The sequence below is a fragment of the Prosopis cineraria genome, unplaced genomic scaffold (genome assembly GCF_029017545.1).
Source record: "Prosopis cineraria cultivar Desert tree isolate PC_DT_omini unplaced genomic scaffold, ASM2901754v1 PC12, whole genome shotgun sequence".
NCBI lineage: Eukaryota > Viridiplantae > Streptophyta > Magnoliopsida > Fabales > Fabaceae > Prosopis > Prosopis cineraria.
The window spans coordinates 40,814,040-40,839,093 of NW_026555343.1; the positions used below are offsets into that span (position 1 = coordinate 40,814,040).

Genomic DNA, 25,054 nt, shown 5'->3' on the forward strand with positions numbered 1-25,054 from the left:
CATTTTTATCATTAACATTTCTACAGGTTTCTGAATAAAATTATTTAAATCAATTTGAATTTGTTCAACTAATTTTTTTAAAAAATATATTCAAATATAAATTATGTCGCAGTCACACAAATTTTTATCCTAATTTCAATTGCTAACCTAAATTCATTCTAACTTATTGAAAATTTTTTAATCTAAATTCACACTTACTAAACTGTTGGTGACACCGTAATAATCGGTTCGCGTTTCTTTGGAGAAACCATGATTTCTCGCTCTCTCCACCGAAGTCCAAACTATGTTGTCTTCTCAACTTTTTGTTAACCGTAAATGTGAGTTATCATCTCAGCTCATCTTGATACACACATTTATCAAGAAAAAGAATCTACATACTGTAGTATACCAATAACTACAATAAATCGGGGGATAAACGGGGGGCTTTTTTTCACGTGTTATGCAAGTTGAATTTATGAATTTTAAAATTTTTATTTATCTAATACGTGAACATTTTTTTCATCATCAATTCAAGGAAAAAAAAAGCAACGTTCATGTCAAAGTAATATTATTATGCTTTGGTACGTTATTGAACAAGACTGGTCTTTAATTATTTTTTTATGAAAATTGTCATTACAGATAAATTTGATAACAACCTTCATTTGTTATCTTGAAAAGAATTTCAGATAGACATCGTCTTAAAGTATTTGTATGCCGACTCAAAAGAAGGCCTGATCAGGAATTATATATGAAAATTTTATATCACTGGAGAATAAAATTTTTACAGAGTAATATACCAAAAAAGTAACTGATCAACTAATGAGATAAGCTTCACAAGACCAAATTTTGAATGGGTAAAGCTACATTACATGGTGCATCGTCCAATCATAACTAAAAAAAGTGATCAGCAAAATTGACATTTGATAACCACAGAAGTTTGACTCTATATGCCAGCACTCATAGCAACATACAAAGTATTTGCAACTTTAAATGCTATGGAATCTAACTTAGGCATATAGTGTACCTAACACTACGTAAGTCCCTCCTGAAATTAGGACAAACCTTTGAACTTCAAATAGTGACGCTTCAATGTTAACTTCGCACAAGTACCTGTCGTTGTGACCTGGTTTCGTTTAAGGCCCTGCTTAGGTTCAATGTCCTCTTGTCGTTGCTGAGTGGGACTCTCCTCATTTTGGGTTGCGTAGCTTTCATTTTTTGAGTTCAATGAAGCAGGCAGCAATTATTTACATATGATCAAGCTCTAGTCTCACATCTCTTTTTTTTTTTTTTTTTTTTGGGGGGGGGGGACAGGAGGGGAAAGCTATGATCTCACACCATGTGAAAATTTGCAGTTGTCTCCAAAATGACACCTCCCTTGGGCATAATATTTGCAAGGTTGCTTTTGCTTAAAGGTTTCTCTATTTAGGGTCGACGGAAACAAGTGATTTGCACTCGTAAAAGGTTTTCTACGGTAAGTCCCTTCTGCAAACCTGTTTGTCACAGCACTGCAAGGGTAGTTCTCATTAATAATGAGTTTCTCTTTGAAATGGTCAGGCCTTGTTGCAATCCTTTCGCCTGGGTCAAAGAAAAATTTTGGTTTTGGTGGATTGATGCATCTTGATTCTTGATGTTGATACCGTGACATGGTCGTGAGTGGATGTGATTGAGAATGGTTTGCAGGATTGATGCGTCTTGATTCTTTATGGTGATACTGTGACATGGCCGTGGGTGGATGTGATTGAGATTGGTTTGCTGGATTGATGCATCTTGATTCTTGATGTTGATACTGTGACTTGGTCGTGGGTGGATGTGATTGAGCTTGATTACTTGATAACTCCTTTTTGGAAACCCTGACCAAACAAGGCAAAAAAAAAAACAAAAAAAAGAAAAGAAAACACAGAAGACGTGTTAAGAAAATAGAATTTGAGAAAAGGAGAACTATAATGAGAGAATAAGATGATGGGAGAATTGAGAACTTTGTCATTTCAACTTATAGAATACAACCCTTATATTTATAGGCACAAACATATCAATTAAATTAAATAAAATATATAAAATAATAATAATTAAAAATATTATAGTAACCGAAAGATATTAGAGAATCTGAGGTAATGGATATCTACATAATATCCTGATATTCATTACTGAATTTCTGTTTGTTAGACTTTTTTTTTTTTTTTTGGTCAAGTGGCTTGATCTTTTTAAAAGGATTTCTTTTGCCATTTTGTTAGGACTATAATGCAACAAGTTTGGTATTTTTATGGACTAAATCCTTTATTCCCTATTTGTAACTTGAATCAAATTGTTTTGGTAATTAGCATACCTGTTTTCCCTGATTGATTTTCTCCTCTCCTTTTCTTGTTTCCTTGCTTCTCTGTTGGCCCTTGCAACATCTCCCCTCGAGTGTTTTTCCGTCAAAATTTTCCGCCTTGCCCCCTCATCATCCCATCTCTGAAGGTAAAGACATCGACTCATCAATTAAAATGGACAAGGAGCAATTAACTGATGGCAAAAGAAGAAATGCTGGCAAAACAGGAACCTGTCTCAGAGTCTTCAACCTATAAAGGTTTCGACCCTTGATCAGCAGGGGATAGAGTGGAGGAAGAGGCTTCTCTCCCTTGCTCCACAGTACCTCAATCTGTATCCGAAGAGGCAATAACATATGCAAATAGTTACAAAAAGGAACAGATGATAAGAGATAGCCACTCGCTCATAGTGGCATCCAAAACAGCGATAATCTTCCTACTTCATGAGAAATATACTACATTTATTTATTTGCCATGCACTTATTATTGATGACTTGTATTAACAACCATAAAGGTGGTTATTCATTTTAAGAGAAACATTTTCTCACCGTAAATGTATGCTGCTGCTTCTCAGCACCATAGCTTTCCTTCACTATACGACCTGCAACAATCCTCTTGCCACAAGGTGGACCACTGGCACTCCTAGATGCTATGCTGAACCTGAAAAAATCACTTCGGATATCTTATTAGAGAAAAAAATTCAGATAAGGCAACTGGAAGAAGACGATAATTATTACTAAACATTTTCATCAACATCATTTATTCCTTTTTATTCCAAATAAGGCAAGAAAGGAACCGGGCGTTATAATGTTCTGTAGCTGTAAATAAAGCTTCATGAGGGAGAATATGATGCCGTGCTCATTCAAAATAACCGTCGACAAATTGTAGTAATTTACTTTAACGATCATGATGAATTAGAAGAAAATTTGAAAAACAAAACGAAAAGCTTACGTTTCGTAGACATTTTGCTCAAACAGAACAACATCACCGGTGCATGCATCACCTGCATGAAGCAATCAAATCTTCAGATTTTGAAGCCTGAAGTGGAGATTATTCAAATATCAAGACCAATACACAAGACAGATTGGTTCAAGCCTTGAATATACAGTGCCTTCTAGATATTAAAACACAAAATGGAAGCCATATCTTCATATCATAAACCAAAAACAAAGAGCAAAAGAAAAAGATAAGGCTGACCGGATATTAAAACAAAGAATGGCAACCATGACTGTACATTACTAAAAAAAGCGTATATAACTATGTTGAAGTGATACTCCCTGAAAACCTATGTCGGTTGAAAATGTATACTGCGGCATCATGGTTTTGCTTTTAAACATGCATCGGTGCAGAATAATTCTATAATTTCAAAGGTTCTGCCCATATTGATATCAAGATATCGAACAAATCAGTCCCCAAAAATCTCTACCTTTACAATTCTGAACAAAGCTAGAAGGCGGGTACTTCCACTCCCCTCCGCCATTTGTAATCCTGGAAATCCAACAAAGTCAGAAAAACCGTTTATTTTTTTTCCCCAAAACGACTGCGTCGTCTGTATAAAATGATCATTACTCTAGATGCTCCCGAATTCTCTGAATGAGTGTGTCCTTGTTTCCTGTCAATCTCAGCCCATTCTTCCTCAGATACAGCTTGCATTCAGGTACTTTTAGTTTCTCCAACTCTCCCGCTGTCAATCAAACAATGACAGGCATGTGAGGAAATATTAACATCAAGAAAATTCATCATAGGATAAACATCAACGTTTTGTTTAGTAAATCCGAGCATCAGTTATGTCCTAAATTAATACTATCCTTCTTTTTTAATTGTTAAATGCACCTGTATTGTTGTAGCCCAATGGAAGGCAACTTCCTAACAATACCAGAGACATGTTTTTCGCCAGATAATGGCTCTTTGCACTTAGAAAAAAGAAACAAAATGAGAGGAAACGGGACATTCACAATAAGAAAATAGAGTACCTGTATAGGATTCCAAAATTTATTCAGCTTGTGTCAGGTTCAAGAACACGGAAGTATTGGAGGTTAACGGAAAATTTTTTGAGGTAGCGAAATGATATATCCGATCAGATTCAAGTGACAGGAAACCAAAGCATCTTTCAACATTATATTTCCTTCAGCAATCCAAAAGGCCAATATATATATATATAAATAGGTTAATAGGTCAATAAACTAACCTTCTATGATATTTTGTACTTCCTCATCATGACCGGGCTCAGTCTTCTGCTCTTCTGAGTAAATCTCCGTCCGCGAAACCTCACCATAAAAAATACTGGACATGACGGAATCATTACATACTGAAACGAAAAGCAAATTACTAATGAAATGTCAAATAAACCAGAAAATTACCTCGTCTTAGCCGCCTTCTTTTCAATTGATAGGTTGGAAAACTTGCTCTTGGTTTCTTCGGTTACGTCAAAATCGGGATCTCCTTCCAAATCATCCGAAAAAGGATCAGGATCGGACCCTTCAGCTTCACTGTAAATTTCACACACCTCCATCTGTGAACCTACGGTGGCCGTTGATGGGTATGGTTAAGGCTTCACTTCAAGCAATTTGTTCTGAGGCCGCTGCAAGATGACCGTTGCAAGATCAGGCTTGAACTTGAATTCAAAACTCTCCGAGAATCTTTTAATCAATTTTTTCTAGTTCGGCCTTTCAAATTTATTTTGGACCTACACCACTTGAAATTTCCACAGGCTCTCACTAAAACATAACGTGTGTGTATATATATATATATATAATTTTTTTAACTGAATTCACAAATTAATTAGTGCCTGATATTTCACTTTCTACATTTCAAAAAGACTTTTGTGGCTTTTAGAAAATAAAAGTTGTTTGCCTAACATTTTATTTTTAAATGTACATTCTAAAAGTATTTATTTTAGCATTAAAAGTATTTTTCCAAAAAGTTAGGGAGAGTTGCTTTTGGCATTTCAAATGTGAGAGTTAAAATTTTTAATCAACTCTTTTCCATGTTGTCTTTTGTTAATATTTTTTTTAAATGCAAATAAAAATATTATATATTTTTTAATAAATCAAGATTAACATAAAAAAATCACATATGATAAAATTTGTCTTTTTTAGTAATTACACATTTAAAAGCACTTTCTATCATATATTATTCAAATAACTTTTAGTTTGTTAAATTGACTTTTAAATAAATGTATCCAAACACAAATTTCATTACAATAACTAATTTTTACTAAATTGATTTTTACTAAATGAATTTTTGTCAAACTGAAAACCAAACACACCCTTAACTATCTTACAACTATCACTACCTTTTATTTTTACCCTTAATTTTAAATTTTAAATAGTTTAAATAAATAAATCACGAAACTATATTAGCAACTTGGTTGTAGAAAGCATGAGTTTGCTTTGTTTTCATACTTACATGTACTCTATCTCTTTCATACTCTCTCTCTCTCTCTAGTTTATGCTTGAGTTTACTTTCTCTCTTTCATGTGTTGGAAATATCAAATCGTGTGAAAGTTAAAAGATTTTTTTATTTTTAAATTGAGGGCATTTTTGAGAAAAATATATTAATTATATCTTGAAATATTAAAAATACCTTACATTTTTTAATTGAGGGAGTGTATATATATATATATATATATGAAAGATGGAAAAATGTTTTGTAATTTTATATCATTAACTGTATTTATCAAAAATATAAAAAATAATTATTTATAATTATAATTCTACAATGATTTATTAAAAAAATTTATGATAAATTTTATAAAAGGAAAAGGTATGAAAAAAATTAAGTGTATGAAACATTTTCCCTTTATATATATTAGAATTAATTATAAAATTATTTTTATACACTCACCTCCCTTCTCTTTTTAATCTCTATTTAATCATTTCAATAAGAATCAACATTTTACAAAAATATCATAAAAATTGATAAGCAAGGCATCACTTAAAAATTGACAAGTACTTAAAAATTATTTTTTAACAAGATTTGAGTTTTTTTAAAAGTAAATGAGCAAATTACCTTCTTAAACCTTAAGTCCAATAACATCATAAATTTTGAACTTATTTATTGTGTAAATTTTTTTCTTAAATTTTTGAAAATGATACAATCTGATCGTCCTGTGCTATTTACAAAAGTTAACTTTGATGTTAGTTAGCCAAAAAATGATAAAAAGGAACATCAAAAATTACAAAAGTGACCAAATTTTTTTATCTTTTTCTAAAATGTTTTTATTCTTTTTTACAATTTTTCACATTTTTTGTAATTTTTGTGTCATTTTCTAATTAACTAATGTTAAAATTAACTTTTGTTAATGACAAAAGTCAAATTACATCATTTTTAAAAGTTAAATAAATAATTTATATAATAAACAACTTCAATGTCTATGGTATTATTGAATCAAAAATTTAAGGAGTGATTTATTATTATTTTTAATTAAAATGCTTTATGCCTTGACAATTCACTTTCGGCAATATTTAGTTGGGGACTCATCATACGAGGTTTCGCATTATGCCAGTTCGGTACTTTCATATGCCTTTCATGGAATGGAAATAGAAATTTTTGAATTTTGTTTGCTTGGAAGCGATTTTTAGTTGAGAGATAAATTATGCCCAAGGATTAAACCAAATTGAAGGACCAAGCTGAATATTTTATTCATTAAACAATACAAACAAATTATCAAACTAATCTTTTATGTTAATTAAAAAATACATTAAAAAGGCATAAAATTCGGCCATGATGTAAGGGATCTAGCTTGATTGCAAAGGTTCTAACTTTATTATAAGAGTTTTGACTTGGGTACAAAAGTTATGGCTTAAGATGCAAGGGATTTGACTTAGGATGTAAGTGTTCTGGCTTGAAAGTAAGGCTTTTGGTTTAGAATGTAAGAAGTTTGGCTTAGGGTCCAAGTTGGGAGCATTTATTATACCAATGGAAATACATGTAATTCATAGTTGTTCACATGTAATTCAAGGGCATTAATAGTGGCGTGCTTTTGTGTGCACGCACGTGTGTGTGTGTGTGTGTTTTTTTTTTTTTTACATATAATCCAGTGGATATTGCATGTAAATTATCCTCATGCATGCTTTTTAATTTCTTCATATATTGAATTACATGTAATCCATAGTCATTTACATGTAATTCAAGAGCATTGATAGTGGCATGCTCTCGTGCCTTTGATTTACATATAATTCAGTAGATATTACATGTAATTTTTGCTCAACTATGTTCATGAATCTCTTCATCTATGAAATTATATGTAATCCATAGTCGTTTACATGTAATTTAAAGGCAAGGGCATTGGTGTGTTCCCTGTGTATTTTTGTTACACATAATTCGTTAGATATTATATGTAAATTTTCACATACTAATTTACATGCCATCTATATGTTCAAATTACATATAATTGTTTATAATTATTATGAAACCTAAAGTCACTGACATGAGCATGCACTCTAGTTATTAAAAGGATAAAATAGTAAATTTAGCCATATATTATTTTTTGAGGAGCATCTGATAGCTTAAACTATTAGATGGTGTAAAATAAATCATGAACTTTTAAAAATGGAGTATTCAGTAGCCCACCATTAACTTCAGCTAACGAACATTATGTGAGGCGTACAATGACATGTGGCACAACACGTCAACATGGTAAAGGTATAAATTTAGTCATGAATTATTTTTTGAGGAGCATTGGGTTGCCTCTACTATAAAAAAAAATTATGCAACACCTTCTCTTCAATTTGGATCAAACACATTAATTTTCATACTTATAAGGCCCGCAAAATATTAATCTCTTCAATCTTTTTGTCTTTATTCTCAGTATCAGTTCAAGAAAAAGTAATTCAAAGAGTTCTTATATGAAGATATTCACAAGGATGATGCCAATAAAGTAGAACCTTGATTTTACTACTTTAGCCATAAATTATTTTTTCTACTTTATTAGCGTCATCTTTGTTATTGTCTTCAAATAAAAACTCCTTAAACCTCTTCTTCTCGAGCTGAGAGTGAGAACGAAGGTAAGAAAATTTGAGAGATTAATACTTTGTGGGTCTCATAAGTATGAAAATAAATGGTGTTTAATCAAAATTGAGAGAAATGTGCTAGATAGTTTGTTTTTTTATTATAGATGCTACCCAGTGCTCCTCAAAAAATAGTTTATGGCTAAATTTACACCTTTACCATACTAATGTGATGTGCTCGTGTCGTGCCATGTGTAACATCTTAAGTTTTCTCATTAGTAATTATCAGTGTTTTCAAGGGGTAATTTGGTCAATTTAGATAAATTGTTTATTTAGGGAGGTTTATGGAGACTAATATGGTTTTTGAATCCTTGAACATTCCTAGAAGAGGGCTAGGTTAAGGTTCAAGCAGGCTATGGCATGGGCAAAATCTGTACTTATCAAATCACAAAAACAGACTGAAAATAGAAGAGAGAAGAAGGAAAAAATGGGAGAGCAACAGAGGAGAGCTTTTAGTCTATTAGGGCACAATCTGTTACTTTGAAGGCATTTGGAGCTTGATTCACCATTGGCTAAGTTGTACATTCCCTCTTCTCCCTCTTTTATGCAAAAATCTGAATATTTAGGGTAATAGGGACTTTGATTTCAGTTTCTTTAGGTTTAGATTGAACCCATTAGTTTATTTAAGATCTTAGGAATTTTAACCTTAAGTTTATGAGTTTTGTGGTGATTGAGAATTTTTTATAAGGGTTTGGACGAACCCTAAGTATAATTTAAGAATTTTGAGATAATGTGGAACATTGATTAGCGATTTGGGTGTGTTAGAATGTGTAATAGAATGGTTAGAGTGTGTGGGAATAGTTGATATTGTTACAGAAGGAATTTGAGTATTTTAAGCACCTAAAACCTAGTGAATTCGAAGTTATCCGGAGTGATAATTGACTATTGTCACTTATTGGTGTAGATTGAGTGTTGCTCGAGCCATATTATGCGTATAGAATGTGTAGAGTTAACGTTAAGCCATGGTAACCCTTTTCATGTGACAAAAGGATTGAGATAACCATATAGTTCTATGTAGAAGTAATTATAAATGATTAAGGTATGGTTTTGAAGAGTTTTGTGCATAATTTGACATTTTTAAACGATTTTAGCATGAAAAAGTGTTTTGTAAATGGTTATTATTTTTAATTGAAATATATATACTATGTATATAAGTGTGAAATGAAAATGTGATGAAAAGTAGTAAAAATTGTGAAAAGAGCATGATCATAAGGGGTGGGAGTTCACCCAAGATATGTGGAAATATGTGTGTGTGAAGATTTATGAGTGAAAAATCCATATGGTTGGGCTAACACAATAGGACATCCAGTGCAGCATTATATGGGATTGTTACCATAGAACATCGGGCAGTTTGACAACTCCTCAATACCCGTTAGGGTACGGTTAGGAGTCAACGACGCTTCTATCACAAGTGTGTGAAGAGGGAAAAACCATAATCCATAGGTGGGTTAGATTACCTTTGGCTGGGTAATTCTACCACCGAAAGTGTGCTCAGGTCAACAAGTGATTCAACCAAAAGAGCCTGTGGTTTCATGTTAGGGAGCATTAGAGGTTTAGTAGTTAGATGATCATGCTAGTATAAAACTATGTGTTTTGTTGAGAAGAGATACATATATCTCATAATTTTTGGTATGCTAGATAATACTTTAGTTTTGATACTTTTTCATGGTTATTTGTGTAATAAACATTTAATGAACCATATTGGTTACTGAGATGTTTATCTCACCCCGTGGGTATATTTTACAAGTGAAGGCTCTGGTAGAGGCAAGGGGAAGAAGGGACATTTGAAGAGTGAAGAGCATCATAGTATAGCTCTTCCTTTTTTCTTTTTGTGTGTTGTAATGAATATTGTCAATAAATATTACCAACTTAGGAACATGACATTATTTAGATATCACTTATATGAAATTGTGATAAGTGTATATATCTTGATCCAAGAATGATGATACAAATTAATTGTGTTCTTGGCCAAGTTTCTTACAAGTAATTTCTATATATATTAAGTGTTTTGAGTGTCAAAATGACCAATTGATTGATGTGTTAGATTTTGTCCACCCCATTGTATTTTTGTGTCCAATTGGGGTTTGGTGGTCATTTTGAGTGTGATTGCTTAATTGTGTGATGTGAATGGATTGTTATGTGGTGTATGGTCCATTTGAGGTGGTCAAGTTGTCTCCGAAGCTAATGGCATTGTGTATTGTGAATTGAACACCATAGTATATATTTTGTTATGAAAATGAACTATTTTGGGTTTGAGTGTCTATCTTTTAAATGAATGATTGTATGAGTGTAAGACCAGTGCCATTAGCTAGAGGGCTCAAAGAGCTTCGTGTAGACACTTAAATCGCTCAAATTGGATGTCGGATGGTGAAACGGCGTGCTTTGAAAATTCAAAGAAAAGTCATGACAGCAGGTGCACGCCACGGTGCATGATTGTTGCACCTCGGCGCAAGAGGCCCTTGAGAGATTCGTCCTTTTGTGCCATTAACGGAGCAGTATTTGCTAAAAAATGGCGTTTAAGCCAGATTTTATTGTAGTTTATTTCCTATGCTTCTATATTTGCTCTTAATCGATTTTTGACCATGGTTTGAGCTCAAACTATATTTAAAAAGGGTTTTCTTAGGATCTGAATATTTTAACTAATTATTTTCAAACCCTTAAGTTGTGGTAGCTTTGGTAGGGGCTTTTATTAAATCCTAATTATCACAACAAGGTGTGAGTGTTGTCCTGATAATGTCAAGGCAGACATTACACCATGTGTCATTGTGAACCCCACATAACATCCGTCAGTTAAAGTTAATGGTGAGCTACTAAATGCTCTATTTTTTGAAAGTTTATGATTTATTTTGCACCATTTAATAGTTCAGGCTACTAGATGCTCTTTGGAAAATAATATTTGGCCAAATTTGCACATTTATCCTTATCAAAATTACATGTAATTGTCTATAATATCATGTAACTATTTATAATTGCATGTAACTATTGATAATTATTATGAGAGAATTTTGAGCACACTCACAAGTTTCCTCTTTTTAAAGTATTATATATTGTATAGCAAGTCATATTAACTCATAGATGATGTGGATTCAATAATATAATATGGAAGACAACCGAATTATCCTTGAAAAACAAATAAATGTGAATGAGGAGAATGAACAATAAAAATTTCAATGAAACAATAGTAATGCCATTAAGTTTAGTCTGTCTTTCTGTCAAGTACAATCAAAATGATAAAAAAAGGATTATAGGGCACCTCATATCAAAAAATATATTATGGGAGGTAAGAACAACATCATGCCCATGTTAAACTATATCCTTATACAAAAAAATAAATAAGAGAGATGATTATAAGTACATTTTAAAATACAATCACATTTTCATTCAATCTTCTAAAGGAATCCCTTGATTAGTATTTTCTTGTAGCTCACTTGAGTAATGACATGCATGTAAGAGCCTCTTGACCTGAACTTTTTTTTTTATCTTTAGCCAAAACCTTATGCTTTAGTCTATCTAAAATATTAAGCTTGAAATGAAAATTAGTAACCATCTCATTCAAGCATTAATACACAATACCCAAAAATTACGACTAATAATTCAAAAGGACATTAAATAGGCCCTTACACATTTTTGCATATTTTGCACTATTTAGTAAAGCATATTTTGCACAAACCATAACCATATGCAAAGTATATACTAAAGAATGGGATCATCTAGGTCAGTTCAATAGGGAAAAAAACTCACCGAACGTTCTCTGACTTGAAAACTTTAATTAATAAAGAATAGCTTAACATTCTTATTATTCATAAGTTAAAAAACTATAAACCTAACTAAAATCCTTTTTCTTTAGTTATCCATACCAACCACCATCAAAACAATTTAGAGAAAATGCTTTTAAGAATTAACTGAATTAACAAATTATAGCATACCCATCACTCCCTCTTGTGAAAACAAAGAAAAATTCAAATTTGTACAAGTATATGGCATTCAATCATCTAAATGTATTTTAATTCTTCACCCTCTCACTACATACGAATCCCCTACAGCAAAAACTTGTTTTTTTCCAATACAAGAAAGATGAAGGTCAAATCTCATAACAAAGGAACTTGTACTTTCTAAGCTGATATAAATTTTCATATAAGAGCATACATAAATACATATACAATAGATGACCTTGAAATGAACTAAGGGTGCAGGAATCATCATTAACATTGACAAAATGATGATAAGAAAGGTATGGATGAACATAGTGTTTTGATAGTTCAAAATTACAAGTAATAAGCTCATTACTTATACAAGCTCGTATAAAAGATTCTATTGCACTCAAAGAACAAAATATAACTTAGTGTTACTGAAAGGGATCAAGTGAATTTAGAAAGAATGAATATTATTGATTGAGTAAAAAATTATACAACAATCATATATATATAAATATATCAGAATAACTAAATATATAACTAAGCTGGTTATGATACAACTAATTACAACTAAATACAATAAGATCAAGTTAGAGTTGACACCCCTCACAAGCTGGAGCATATATGTTGATCATGCCTAGCTTGAAAATGAGCTTAAAAAAAGGTTTAGGATGAAGAGCCTTAGTGTAGACATCAGCTAATTGGCTTGCAGAATGCACAGGGAAGAGTCTAATAATCTTTGCTTGGAGCTTCTTATGAACTAAGTGAAAATCAAGGTCAATATGTTTAGTATGTTTGTGAAAAGTTAGGTTTGCAGCAATCTGAGTGCTGATTAACTGTCATAATAAAGGTAAGCAGGATCACAATGGGTATGCCCAAGATCATGAAAAAGATATAACAACTATTGAAACTCATATACAGTACTAGCAAGTACTCTATATTTAGCTTCACTAGATGATCGGGAAATAGTGGGTTGTTTCTTAGATTTTCATGATACAAGAGAAGAACTTAGAAAAACACAAAAACTAGTAACAGATCTATAAGTGTTTGCACAACTGGCCCAATCATAATCACTAAAGGCCTTTAATTTTATATCAAACTTGCAGGAAAAAATAAACCAACACTTAGAGAATATTTGATATAGTGAAGAACGCAATAATCAACCTACATGTGTATATCTCTAGGATCAAACATGAACTAGCTTAAATGTTGAGTGGCATAACTAAGATCAAGCCTGGTGGTAGTGAGATATTGAAATCTGCCAATCAATCTTCTGTATGATAAAGGGTTTGATAAAGGATACCCATGTCTTTAGATAATTGAAGATGAGGATCCATGAGTGTACTAGTAGGTTTGGAAGAAAGATAACCAGTATCTTTAAGTAATTTAAGAGAAAACTTGAGTTAAGAGAGACAAATACCCTATTGTAAGTAAGTTAACTCCAACCCAAAAAAATATTTAAGCTTACCAAGATCTTTAATTGTAAAAGCATCATGCAACCATGCCTTGACTAGATTAATTTCAACCATGTCATTACTAACAAGCACCACATCGTCTACATAAATAAGAGTGTAATAAATGAAGAACCAATGGATTTTGTGAACAAAAATGGTAAGGAGATTGATTATATCCAAAAGAGATCAAGGTAGTTAAAAGTTTAAAGTACCATTATTTATTAGCCTGTTTAAGGCCAAGAAATGATTTTTGAAGTTTACACACCCTATTTGGTTGGGTTGTGAAAAAAAAGTAATGATAACTTTGAATAGAAGGAATAGAAAAAGGACCTAGATATTAACATGAATCAAATCAAAGATTTTATTATTGGAACTTGTAATAATAGGAAAAGAAAGACATTTCTGTTTAACAAAATGACAAGCATAACAAAGTAGGGAATGAAAGTACAAGAAATAGATGAAATTTGCTTATGTAAAAAAGAAAGAGCAAAATGAGAAAGATGACCCAAACAAAGATGCTAAAGAGTATCTTCTGAAACAAAAGGTGAGGCAATAGTGAAGACTGAAGCAATAATATGAAGCTAAGAGTTGAGTGATGGTTTATCTGTATTGAATATATATAGCCCTTGAAAACACTTAGCTGAACCAATCATTAGTAAAGGCTAGAATGATTGTATTTGACATAAATTAGAGAAAAATATGAGACAAAAATGAAGAGAAAAGGCCATACGTGAAACATAGATGATATTGAAGGAAAAATTTAAAATAGAAAGAACATTAACAAGTATGATGGTAGAAGAAATTGTGATATACCAAAAATACTAGCAATAGCATATGAACCAGTGGGTAAACTAACCTTAATAGGTGAAATAGGATTATGAAAGGTGAACCAGGATAAAGAACTATAAATATAGTTGTAGAACTAGAATCAATGATCTAAAAAGTACTTGAAAAAAAAAATACCTACAAAAAGCTAAAAAGCAACTAACTAATTGATAGTAGGAGAAAGGCAAGAATCAAGTTGAAGGAAAGTAAGAAGACATTGGTATTAGTCAGCCAAAAGTTGAGGAAGAACAGTAGTCATTAAGGGAAAAAATCTGATAGTGTAGTAGAGATTTCTTGATCAAGAGTAAATCTTGAGTAGACAAATTGTTCACCGCAGTAGAGGAGTTACATAATTTGAAGCCAGGAGGAAAACCATGTTTCTTGTAACAATTTTCCTTAGTGTGGCAAGGCTTACCATAATAGCTGCACACTTTTTGTTGAGCAGAAGTTCCTAAAGGCTTGAAACTAGAACGAGGAGGAACTTTGGCTAACAAAATCTTAGCATCTGAAGAAAGAAAGAGTTCTCATTCTTATTAAAGCACAAGAGAAAAAAAATCAATTAATAGAAGGTAAGGGATCAAGAAGCATTATCTGAGTTTTGACCAAAGTAAATTGATCATTGAGTCCTTTAAGGAAATGAATAACATAATCTTTATCTCTATACGTGTGAGCATTATCGACAAAACTACAAGTACAACTCTTGATAGGCCTTAGATTGGTTAATTCATCCTAGAAAATCTTCAATTGAGTGAAATACTTACTAACACTTAAATCACCTTGCTTCAGAGAAAAAATCTCCTCTTAGAGATCAACAATTTAGAAAATATCAAACTGAAAAAATCATGATTGAAGATTGCTCTAAATATCATGAGGGTTGTCGAGCCACATGATACTCTTCATGATGGTTAGCAAGACACTATTCGTGAGCTAGCCTTGAATAAGATTATTACATCTTTCCTAAGCTGAAAAAAGAAAATTAGCTGAAGATGGATGAGGAAGAGACTATCGATGAACTTGAGTTTATTCTTTAAAAGTAAAGCCATCCTTATGGCACGAACCCAACAACAATAGTTGGATCTATATGAAGGGGAGAATTAATGAGGGAGAAATCAAGATAAATATAGTAGAAATTCATTGGATCGGTGGTTAATGAGGGAAGATTAGGTGCTGCAAGGAGTTGACAATGGCAACCATGAAAACTGGAGAAAGAAAGAATAAAGAAATCGAGGAAGAAGAAAAGAATGAAGCAAATGAGTAAGGTCAAATTAGGTAGTGAGAAAGTGGGCTCCAGAAAAATAGACAGGTGAAAGAAAAGTAATTAAGCTCATGATACCATGTTATCGAAAGGGATAAAGTAAATTCAGAAAGAATGAATATTATTGATTAAGTAAAAATCTATACAATAATTATATATATGCAAGTATATCAGAATAACTAAATATATAACTAAGTGGTTATGATACAACTAATTACAACTGAATATAAAAAGATTAAGTTGGGTTTCTTTTTTTGCCAAAAGATTAAGTTGGAGTTGATACTTGGTCTTAATGGAAGTAACAAATATAACTTCAAGTTAAAGTTGAGATTCATACCAAAGGTTTCAAGGTACTAGCTTTTTTATGGTGTTGATAGCCATGATGATTTTCACATGAAACATACACTAGCCATGGCAATTCCTTACCTTCAACATCCAGTGTACCAGCACCCCCCAGATAAACCTACAATGGCAAATCTATGAGCCATAGCAGTAGAACCTAACAAATTCAAGAATTACAATTTAGATCCATCAAATCATGCATCTTCATAACAAAACATCAAATATAAATCAAGTAAGAAGAAACTGGGAATGGAATGCCAAACTTGACAAATTTTTGGATGATTGAGTGTCGTTCCCTAGCCATGGCATACCATTCCATATCCCCCACCCCTCCTCTAGTTTTTTTCCAAGCCTTTGCCACTAAAGCATTAATTTTCACTTTGAATTCTTCATACTCCCTTTACAAGAGAGAACAAGTTTACAAAATTAAGAGAACCGTGTTTGCCATTATAATGGGTGCTTGCTTCAAAACGTCTATAGTAGTTACAAACACATCAATTAGGCCTAGAAAATTTAGCTCTTTTTGCTCAAACTTGATGGACAAGTAGTTTAGGTATGCTTTGTGTGTGATAGGGAACCACTTGGGAATTAGTCAAGAATGCAAGATAAAGAAAATAGACCTCATAGATTACATAGACAAGCCTTAAGGAAGGTGTAGGCATTGTGAACTAGATTAAAATCCAGAAGCGAAAGAAGAAAGAAAGGATGATGAGACACATCATAATGACTATTTAGTATGGGTTGATTATGTTTAAGCATGGTTTTGCATACGACACAGTAGGAGGATATGAGGTAGCAGATGAGGAGGCAACAGAAGGAGGAGCTACCAATCACCTTCAATAGGTAAAGGCAAAGGTAGCAGGAAGAGTCATCATTGCCCATCATCTTCAAGCTCAATAGCTAACAAAAGCATAAGGTGTGGCATCTTTAAAGGCATTTTGATGATTCTCCAAGGGCTTGTAAAGAGAGTATTTTAAATAGGAGCATTTCGATAACATTGAAACTTATTTTATAAATATAATAATAGACTTGATCCATAAATTTAGCTTGGTTCTTGAATATAATTTCTCTTTCAAGTAGGTTTTTTTCACCAATTCTCCCTTGCTAGCTTATTATATATGTACATAATTTGTTCCTATGAATATTAGCATTTGGATTCATTTAAAAAGTCCACAAAAAAGAGTCTAGCTAAGACTATTCATGATTCTATGAGGAGATTTTTTTTGGCCAACAACAAGGATTTAATTTTTAATTATATAAAAAAGTTACAAAAAGTTGACATAAAAGCCCAAACAATAAAAAATCAAAAACACTCCTCAATACTCTAACCCCAAACAATAAACATAAAAAACAAGTCACCACTAATAAAATTCTAACCTACATTAGGAGAAAGGAAGCCAGCAACATCATCATTGTCATTAGCAAAGACAGGGATATTTCGATGAACATGTCAGAAACATGAGATTAGGATTCAGTAAGCCACCCCATTGATCTCATTCCTTTTAGTAAAAAAGTTGTTATCTAAAGAGTTGATTTGAAAATACAATGCAACTACTATTGCAAGATAAAGATCACAACCACCAATAACAAAAACATGTTGACTACTTGCAACATTAAACAACACTGTCAAACTCATCCCAACATAACACTACTAGATTGTGTAAAGCCACCAAAGGCCTGCCTCAAGGATTAGAAACATTAAAATTAGTGGGCTTACAAAAGTGCGATTGACAAGAAGGGGCTTTGAATCCAAACTCACTATCTCACTTGCAATCTTTCATCTACAATGTTAAAACATTTGAACTTGCTATCCCTAAACAATCCTTCTTTCCCATCATTGCTACCACATAGAATGAACCTCACCATAACTCTCACACCTAAATAGAAACCCTAAACCCCCTTAACACACCCCCCACATCAAACACACACTCCCCCATCATATATTAGGAAAAGTAGTGTTAGAAACCTAAATGATGAAAGTTTCAAAAAACTCCCACAAATAGTTTATTTTTAGATTTATGAGACATATTCTCCTTAAATTTACAGAAAATAGAAAAAGTGTATTTTATGTTAACTTGAAAAATCATAAGTTAGAGAGGCTAACTTGCCCCAAAATAAAGACGTAGCATAAGCTAAGCTAACATATCTACATGTAAGAGGCTATTCCCGCATGAGTCAGGAGACAAGCTAGAGAAGACAAAAGCATATTTCTTTGGAATATTTGAAATACCCTTCATTAAACTATTATATACATAAACTAGTCGTAAGACAACCAAGAAACTTCAATATTACTTCTTAATCTATTATTATAAATGCCTTTGCTACATATTTTCACTGTTCATAATATTCATCAACTTTCATTATATCTGGGCTTTGCATTATGCAATTTATAAAATTTTCAATGTTAAAGTATAAACGACCACGCGACGAACCAACTTGAGCTCTTAGTCACCTCATTTGAGCAAGTTAAGTCAATAATATCCTATATTTGCTTATTCTCTCTCCCTCCCCTATTGTTCCTTCCTTTTAAAAAGAATGATCCCCTTACAATAATACATGTCTCTAATTTATCTTTGGTTTAATTTGGCTTACCAATTCTTTATATATTATATCATGCTGCCATATGCTTTCATCATCATCTTGTCTTTTCTATTCAAGTTCAATATTTTCTTTCAAGAGTTCTTAATTATATATGTATTCAAGAATTTTAAACGTCAAATGCAAGTTTTTGCACTACATGTCTAATGCAGCCAAAAAAAATGCAGTGTTTTATCAATTATAGCCATATATGAGCCATTCAATTTTTGAACTAACTACATCCTTATGTTTTCTTTTAGGTTGCATTTAGATGGATGGATTTAAATTGGGGATTTATATTTAAAATCTTATATTTAAAATCTCACATTTGAAATTCATAGATTTTACATTCTTTGTTTGGATGATTTAAAAAATTTTAATTTAAAATATTAAAATTCTTTGTTTGGATTTAAAGTAAAATTTTATATTTTATATTAAATTTAAAAGAAACTTAGCAGATTGATCAAAGTTGATGATCTGGATGACCAACTTCTATCGAGACCAAACAATCAAAGACGACTGAGACTATAGCACCAGTGACGACTGGGACGGGACGAATGACTTCCAACGGGATCAAACCAATGGTAGCAATGGGGACCAAATAGCCTACTTCCATCAGAATCAAAAAGATTAACCTATTGGGTGAAAGAGCTCCTTGAGGTTATAAAGCTCACACCACTTGTAAGGCTCTCTAATGTGGGTTTCATGACAATGTCACCTCATCAAGAACCAACATCACCTACGGCTCCACTCCACGGCACTTCACTCAGCTTCCTATCCACTAGAACCCTCCGTGAGTGACTCTTTTCATGGCATCGGTCTCTCAATAAAAGCACCAATGTGACTAACACAAGTCTAAAGGAAAAGTTCATCCCAAAAGACTAACCTGCTGGATGAAAAAATTCCTTAAACTTATAAACCCCACATCACTTGTGAGACTCTTTGATGTGAGACTCGTGACAAAAATACAATTAATAGAGAGAGGAGATAAGTTGGTAATACGCCTCTCCTGCCCAAAAGGCAAGAGTTAAAAGGAATTGGCCCGGGATTGGATTGGTTGAGGAGTGTGCAAGTTAACCTGAACACAACGTAGCCTTAATACTTTAAAAAAAAAAAAAGGCCTCAACATGAATGATCTTATATTTGCCCCAACATTCTGTAATATGGAGTCCGAAGTTAACGCACATTCTTAATGTGATATAGATGTCATGGTTAGTGACTTTGCTTTTCATGTTCTAGGAAAAACTGAGGGTATGGCTTGGAATCCTGCTGAATAAGTCAGAAGGAGGAAGAAACCACTCATAGAGCGAAGGGTTGTCATAGGGTTGGGAGTAGTGACCCCACTTGGTCATGATCCAGACATGTTCTATAACAATCTCCCTGAAGGTGTTAGAGGAATAAGCGAGATAGAGGGATTTAATTGTTCTCAATTTCCAACGGTATATGTATATATAATCGGCATTATTGCCTCAGATGGGTTCATTCAACATATGTAACCTGAGGATGAACTTTAGTATAATTTCTATTCAGGGTGCAGAAATCAAATCCTTAAGCAGGTGTGGAGTTATAATTGGCTCAGCTTTAGGAGGCATGTAGGTGATCCAAACTTTTGCCCAGAGCTTCTACCATTTTTGCCAATAAGGTTTTATTCAATTGACAGGATTTATTTGAGTCCATTTGGCGTTTGCATTCACTTGGACTTGTTGAGAATGGACATTTATAAAGCACGAATTCTTCTGTCCGTGCCTAATATGTGTAAGACACCCACAGTAGACACTGCATGAGACTTTGATTTAAAAATATGTGCTTAAAAATTTTTGTTCTGTTGTCTATGTCAGTGAAATTGTCCATGCTTCCTAAATAAATTTCTTCCAATTATCACTTTTCCCATTTCTGAGTTTCTGATATATATTTGGGTAAGGTGTTTAGTGACGCTATAAAAGCAATGACGATTTCACACAAGAAGATGATTCCCTTTTGCGTTCCATTTGCAACAACCAATATAGGTTCTGCTCTACTAGCAAAGGATATGGTAAGCTCTTGCAAAAATCTTTATAAGGATAGATTCATGGCGCATAGATTATACTTATCAATGCAAATTTATTTGTGTATTCTAATTCCGATTACAGGGATGGATGGGCCCTAACTACTCAATCTCAACAGCTTGTGCTGCAAGTAACTTTTGCACACCGAGTGCAGCAAACCATATGGTTAGAGGTGAAACTGTGTGTCTTATTATTATTATTTTTTGTTTAAAGTACCACGCAAATATACATGCACTTGATTAAAGTATTTGGAATTAAAAAAAGTTGAGTTCTCTTGCACTTGCGGCATTGCAGGACATGATGCTCTGCGGTGGATCTGATGCAGCTATAATCCCAATTGGTAGTTGTTGAGCTTCTATGATTGCATTTGCACTTTAATTTAGAAAAATTATTAGATAGATTCAGTATTTAACTGATTAATAGACCAAATTAATATTAGCCTTGAACATGACCTATATCTTCCAGTAATTTTTCATTTATAAATCGAACTACAGGCATGGGAGGTTTTGTGGCAATGAAGCTCTTTCAAAGAGGAATAACGAGCCAACAAAGGCTTTACGTCCATGGGACAATGTAATGCATCCTCATGTTCTTTATTAAATGTGTCCTCGTTTTGTTGTTTAATGATATGTTTAGACATGCTAGTGTATGAGAGGTGAATCCTGTTAAAAAAAAAAAATGTGCTTGATATGCTTGTGAGTCTTTTGATCCCAACTCTAAAATAAAGATGCAATATCCAATGAGCAGGATCGCGATGGATTTGTTTTAGGAGAAGGAGCTGGTGGTCTTACTTAGAGCATGCCAAGATTTGTTTCAGAAACTTCAAAAAAAATTAGAGACCTAAAATCTGGAAATGAAAGAATTAAGACTTTGTTCTCCTCTTCAATGTCCTAGAGAAGAGGTGCAACAATATATGCTGAATTTCTTGGAGGAAGCTTCACTTGTGATGCATATCATTTTACTGAGACTCATACTGATGGTAAGTATCAAGTTATAGAAAGCATCATCCAACAGGTTTGTCCCTTTTCATCAATAATTTCATTTCATTCATCTATCTACTGGTATTGTATGTGTCATCTTTTAAATAGACAAAGTTACTAGCACAACCCTTTATTAGTTAAAAAAAACTGAGAGGCTGGCAAACATTGGTTCAATTGGCAGAATTGCATGGATATTAATTCAATTCTAGTTGGTGATTCCTTGTTCATAAGCACCCACCAATTACAATGTACTCTGCTTTGGAACTAGAACAACTTGATTAACATCTAGAATTTTTTTCTTCACCAAATTAAAAGGCCATGATAACTTCCATGCTCTTGGAAGGACAATTTTAGGTATGCCCAATCTTTTTCTTACAAAAGAAAACAATAGATCAACAAGCCAATCATATATATATATATATATATAGATATATAAACTAGTCAAAATTACATTGTACTAAAATGTATGTCAAGCATATCAAAATGAGAAAATAAATTTCTACTGAGTGCCAGAATATGTGTCTGCAATTTTGTAGAGGCATTTTTCTTTGTATGGAAAAGGCGTTGGCTCAATCAGAGGTTGCAAGAAGGATGTAAATTACACAAATGCACATGCTGCATGCACACCATCGAGTGATCTAAAAGAATACGAAGCTATAATTCAATGTTTTGGAAAGAACCCAGAGGTAAAAGTAAAAATGAACTTTCATTCAGACAATCAAAATGTGTGTTCGCGCGCGCGCATATTACGAAGTATAAGCTTTCATGATCTGCAGTTAAGGATGAACTCCACAAAATCTATGGTTGGTCATTTACTGGGTTCGTCTGGGGGTGTGGAAGCTGTTGCAATAGTTAAGGTAATCATTGGTGAAATCACTCCTCTGATGTTTAGCTTTTATATATCTTCTGTAAAAGACTAATATGGCGTGAAAGGGGGAGGGGGAACTTGGTTGTAGTTTACTATCATATTCTGTAATATTTACTATCACATTCTTCAATAAAACTGACACATTAATAGCTTTTATAATTCAGCAATACATGATTGATTGTTTGAAATTTTTCCCACGTATTTCATGTTATTCAGAGAATTTGACAGCATTCACCTTAAAAAACCTTATACGAGTCTTTTCCCATACTCTATGATGCCTTTTAGTGTTTAATGACGATAACTACCATGTTACGGAATGATAAAAATTGATGCTCTGGATACTATTTGTATTCAGAAAGTGCTTTTTCTTGACATTGCAGGCAATAAAGACGGGATGGATTCATCCAAAGTCCAAACAGCAACCTTGAGAACCTAGACAAAAATGTGGTATGTTTCCTTCAAACCCCCGTTCATTTTAATATTTCATCATCATCATTAACTAGTATGTAGTATCTAGTATGATTTGAGTATTGTTAAATTCAATTACGTATAATTTTCTCAACATATTTTTTTCATCCACAAGATTTGAACCCCCAATCTTGTTTAAAGAGAATCAAGTCCTTTCCACTGAATCCAATCACCAGTTTTCCCGAATATCGGCATGCAATAGAATGCATGGTGCTTATATTTCTCCAGAAGCTTATAATGGACAACAGCATAAAAGGTGTTTGGTATCTAACATTCTCTTGTTTTTAGATCTCATGATGTAGTATGTCGAGATATAATACAATAGTTTTTAAGATTCTCATCTTCAATGGGGAAATTTTAGATTCCAAAGCTGATTTAGTGTGGTCTGGTCTTATCCCTTCTGGTATAACTTTTGGTTATATGGGTTTCTTTAATACATAAAAGTTGTGCGTTAACTTACCTTGAAGCAGGACCCAAGTTTCATTGTTGGTCTGGTGAAGGAACGTTTGAACATCATGGTGGCTTTCTCAAACTCATTTGGTTTTGGAGGACACAACTCCTCCATCCTGTTTGCACCTAACAATTACAGGTAAAATCAATCAGGGTAACACAAGGTCGGTGAATTGTGCTTGGTTTGGAATTATATTTGGACGTACATGCATCATCAAGCTGTTTCGTGTAGCTAAATTGCAAGTAAATCTCCATATTGTCACCACAAATATTTCAAGATGACTTCCCTTGGGTACTCAGCATATGGCCCTTTGAAGGAATGCTTCCTATATCTGAATGTATAAAAAGACTGGACAGTCCGCTTGCATTGCTAAACTCTTTTGGGATTGTATTACCTGTGTACTGTTCTCAATAAAATCACTTCTTTGACATATAATTTTCAAGTCGATGCATTTTGCACACGGTTAGAGTTTAAGATCAATCTCCTTCCTTTAATTACCGGAACATCATTGTAGTTCTATGGTAATTGGCAATTGATGGAAAGAACAAGTCTAAAAAAGAAAAAAGTAATCATAGTCTCCCTACTTTTAACTCAATTACAACTTAATCTTTATAACTTTTTCTGTTGGCAAAGTTACTCCCCACGTTGAAAAAGAATCAAGTTATGTCGCAGTAACTATGATTAACTCTTCTAAAAATTAGCATGCGGCATCCTCCACATGTCACATGTGATGCCGTGAAAGATTATTCTGACGTTGAGGAAGGAAATCGTCCCATTGAACTCAGCATCCTCTCGGCCGATAGGGAGGAGGTCGAAGCATGAATCATTGATAGCCACGAAGGCTTCGATTTTTTGCATTCAATTTCTCGATTTGTCGAAAGTAATTCTCATTTTCATCGTGCTAGACGACTGATCACCAAATCTAGGGCTTCGATTTTTGTTTCTAGTCGTTGTTTCATTACTGGATCCAACGATTAAAAGCTTCAGATCGTCGGATTTATAGCTACTTATCTTAAATAGAAGTCGCCGACCTCTAACATTCTGTGTCAACCATTGTTTTATTGTTGGCTATCATTCCATGCAATGCTTAAGTCTAGTTGTTTCATGATTGCTGAAATACAAAATCTGTGTAGAAAATTATTCCTACTCAAAATTAGGTATTACAATCATCCAATATCAAACATGATTTATTGTTAGATAATCCTATTCACCGAATACCTGTTTTGAAAAATATTCCTGTTCTTTTGTAGGTCTTGCAATACTTTCCAAAGTAATATTTGGAAAGTCTGGTAAAAAAAAAAAAGGAATATTTGTAAAGCAAATAGAAAAAATGATATAAAATTTTTTTTTCAAATATACAAATGAAAATGAGATTCATAAAATGCCATGATGTTTTTAAGTTTCTAAAATTTTTTAATATTAATGATTTTTATTGAAATAATTAAAATACTCACAATTTAAATTAAAGTAATAATTATTTATTCCGTATTAATCATTGTTAAAAAAAAATACTCATTGCATAAATTAAAATGAAACAAACAATTACAATTTTCTCTATATAAATCTTTTATTCACTAAA

The 25,054-nt window shown here is 32.8% G+C and overlaps 1 protein-coding gene and 1 pseudogene across 1 annotated transcript; one reads left to right on the top strand and one right to left on the bottom strand.

Annotated features, from left to right (window-relative positions):
- Positions 1-773: 773 nt before the first annotated feature.
- LOC129288862 (zinc finger CCCH domain-containing protein 62-like) lies at positions 774-4,980 on the bottom strand. Its single transcript, XM_054925662.1, has 9 exons — positions 4,646-4,980; positions 4,474-4,568; positions 3,855-3,969; positions 3,712-3,773; positions 3,237-3,288; positions 2,834-2,945; positions 2,519-2,617; positions 2,303-2,430; positions 774-1,829 (listed from the first exon to the last, which is right to left on the bottom strand). Exons 1-9 carry the CDS (start codon positions 4,795-4,797, stop codon positions 1,301-1,303), a joined length of 1,344 nt encoding a protein of 447 aa, XP_054781637.1. The 5' UTR covers positions 4,798-4,980; the 3' UTR covers positions 774-1,300.
- A 14,810-nt stretch (positions 4,981-19,790) lies between these two features.
- LOC129289360 (3-oxoacyl-[acyl-carrier-protein] synthase II, chloroplastic-like) lies at positions 19,791-24,297 on the top strand (annotated as a pseudogene).
- Positions 24,298-25,054: the final 757 nt, after the last annotated feature.

What these genes read in the sequence shown, in the direction of transcription:
- LOC129288862 (XM_054925662.1), bottom strand. Translation starts at nt 4,797, where the DNA reads ATGGAGGTGTGTGAAATTTACAGTGAAGCTGAAGGGTCCGATCCTGAT. An exon ending in CTTTGTTCAGAATTGTAAAG is followed by an intron (nt 3,289 to 3,711) that starts GTAGAGATTTTT and finishes TGCTTCATGCAG; the next exon opens with GTGATGCATGCACCGGTGAT. An exon ending in AGCAGCAGCATACATTTACG is followed by an intron (nt 2,618 to 2,833) that starts GTGAGAAAATGT and finishes CTTCGGATACAG; the next exon opens with ATTGAGGTACTGTGGAGCAA.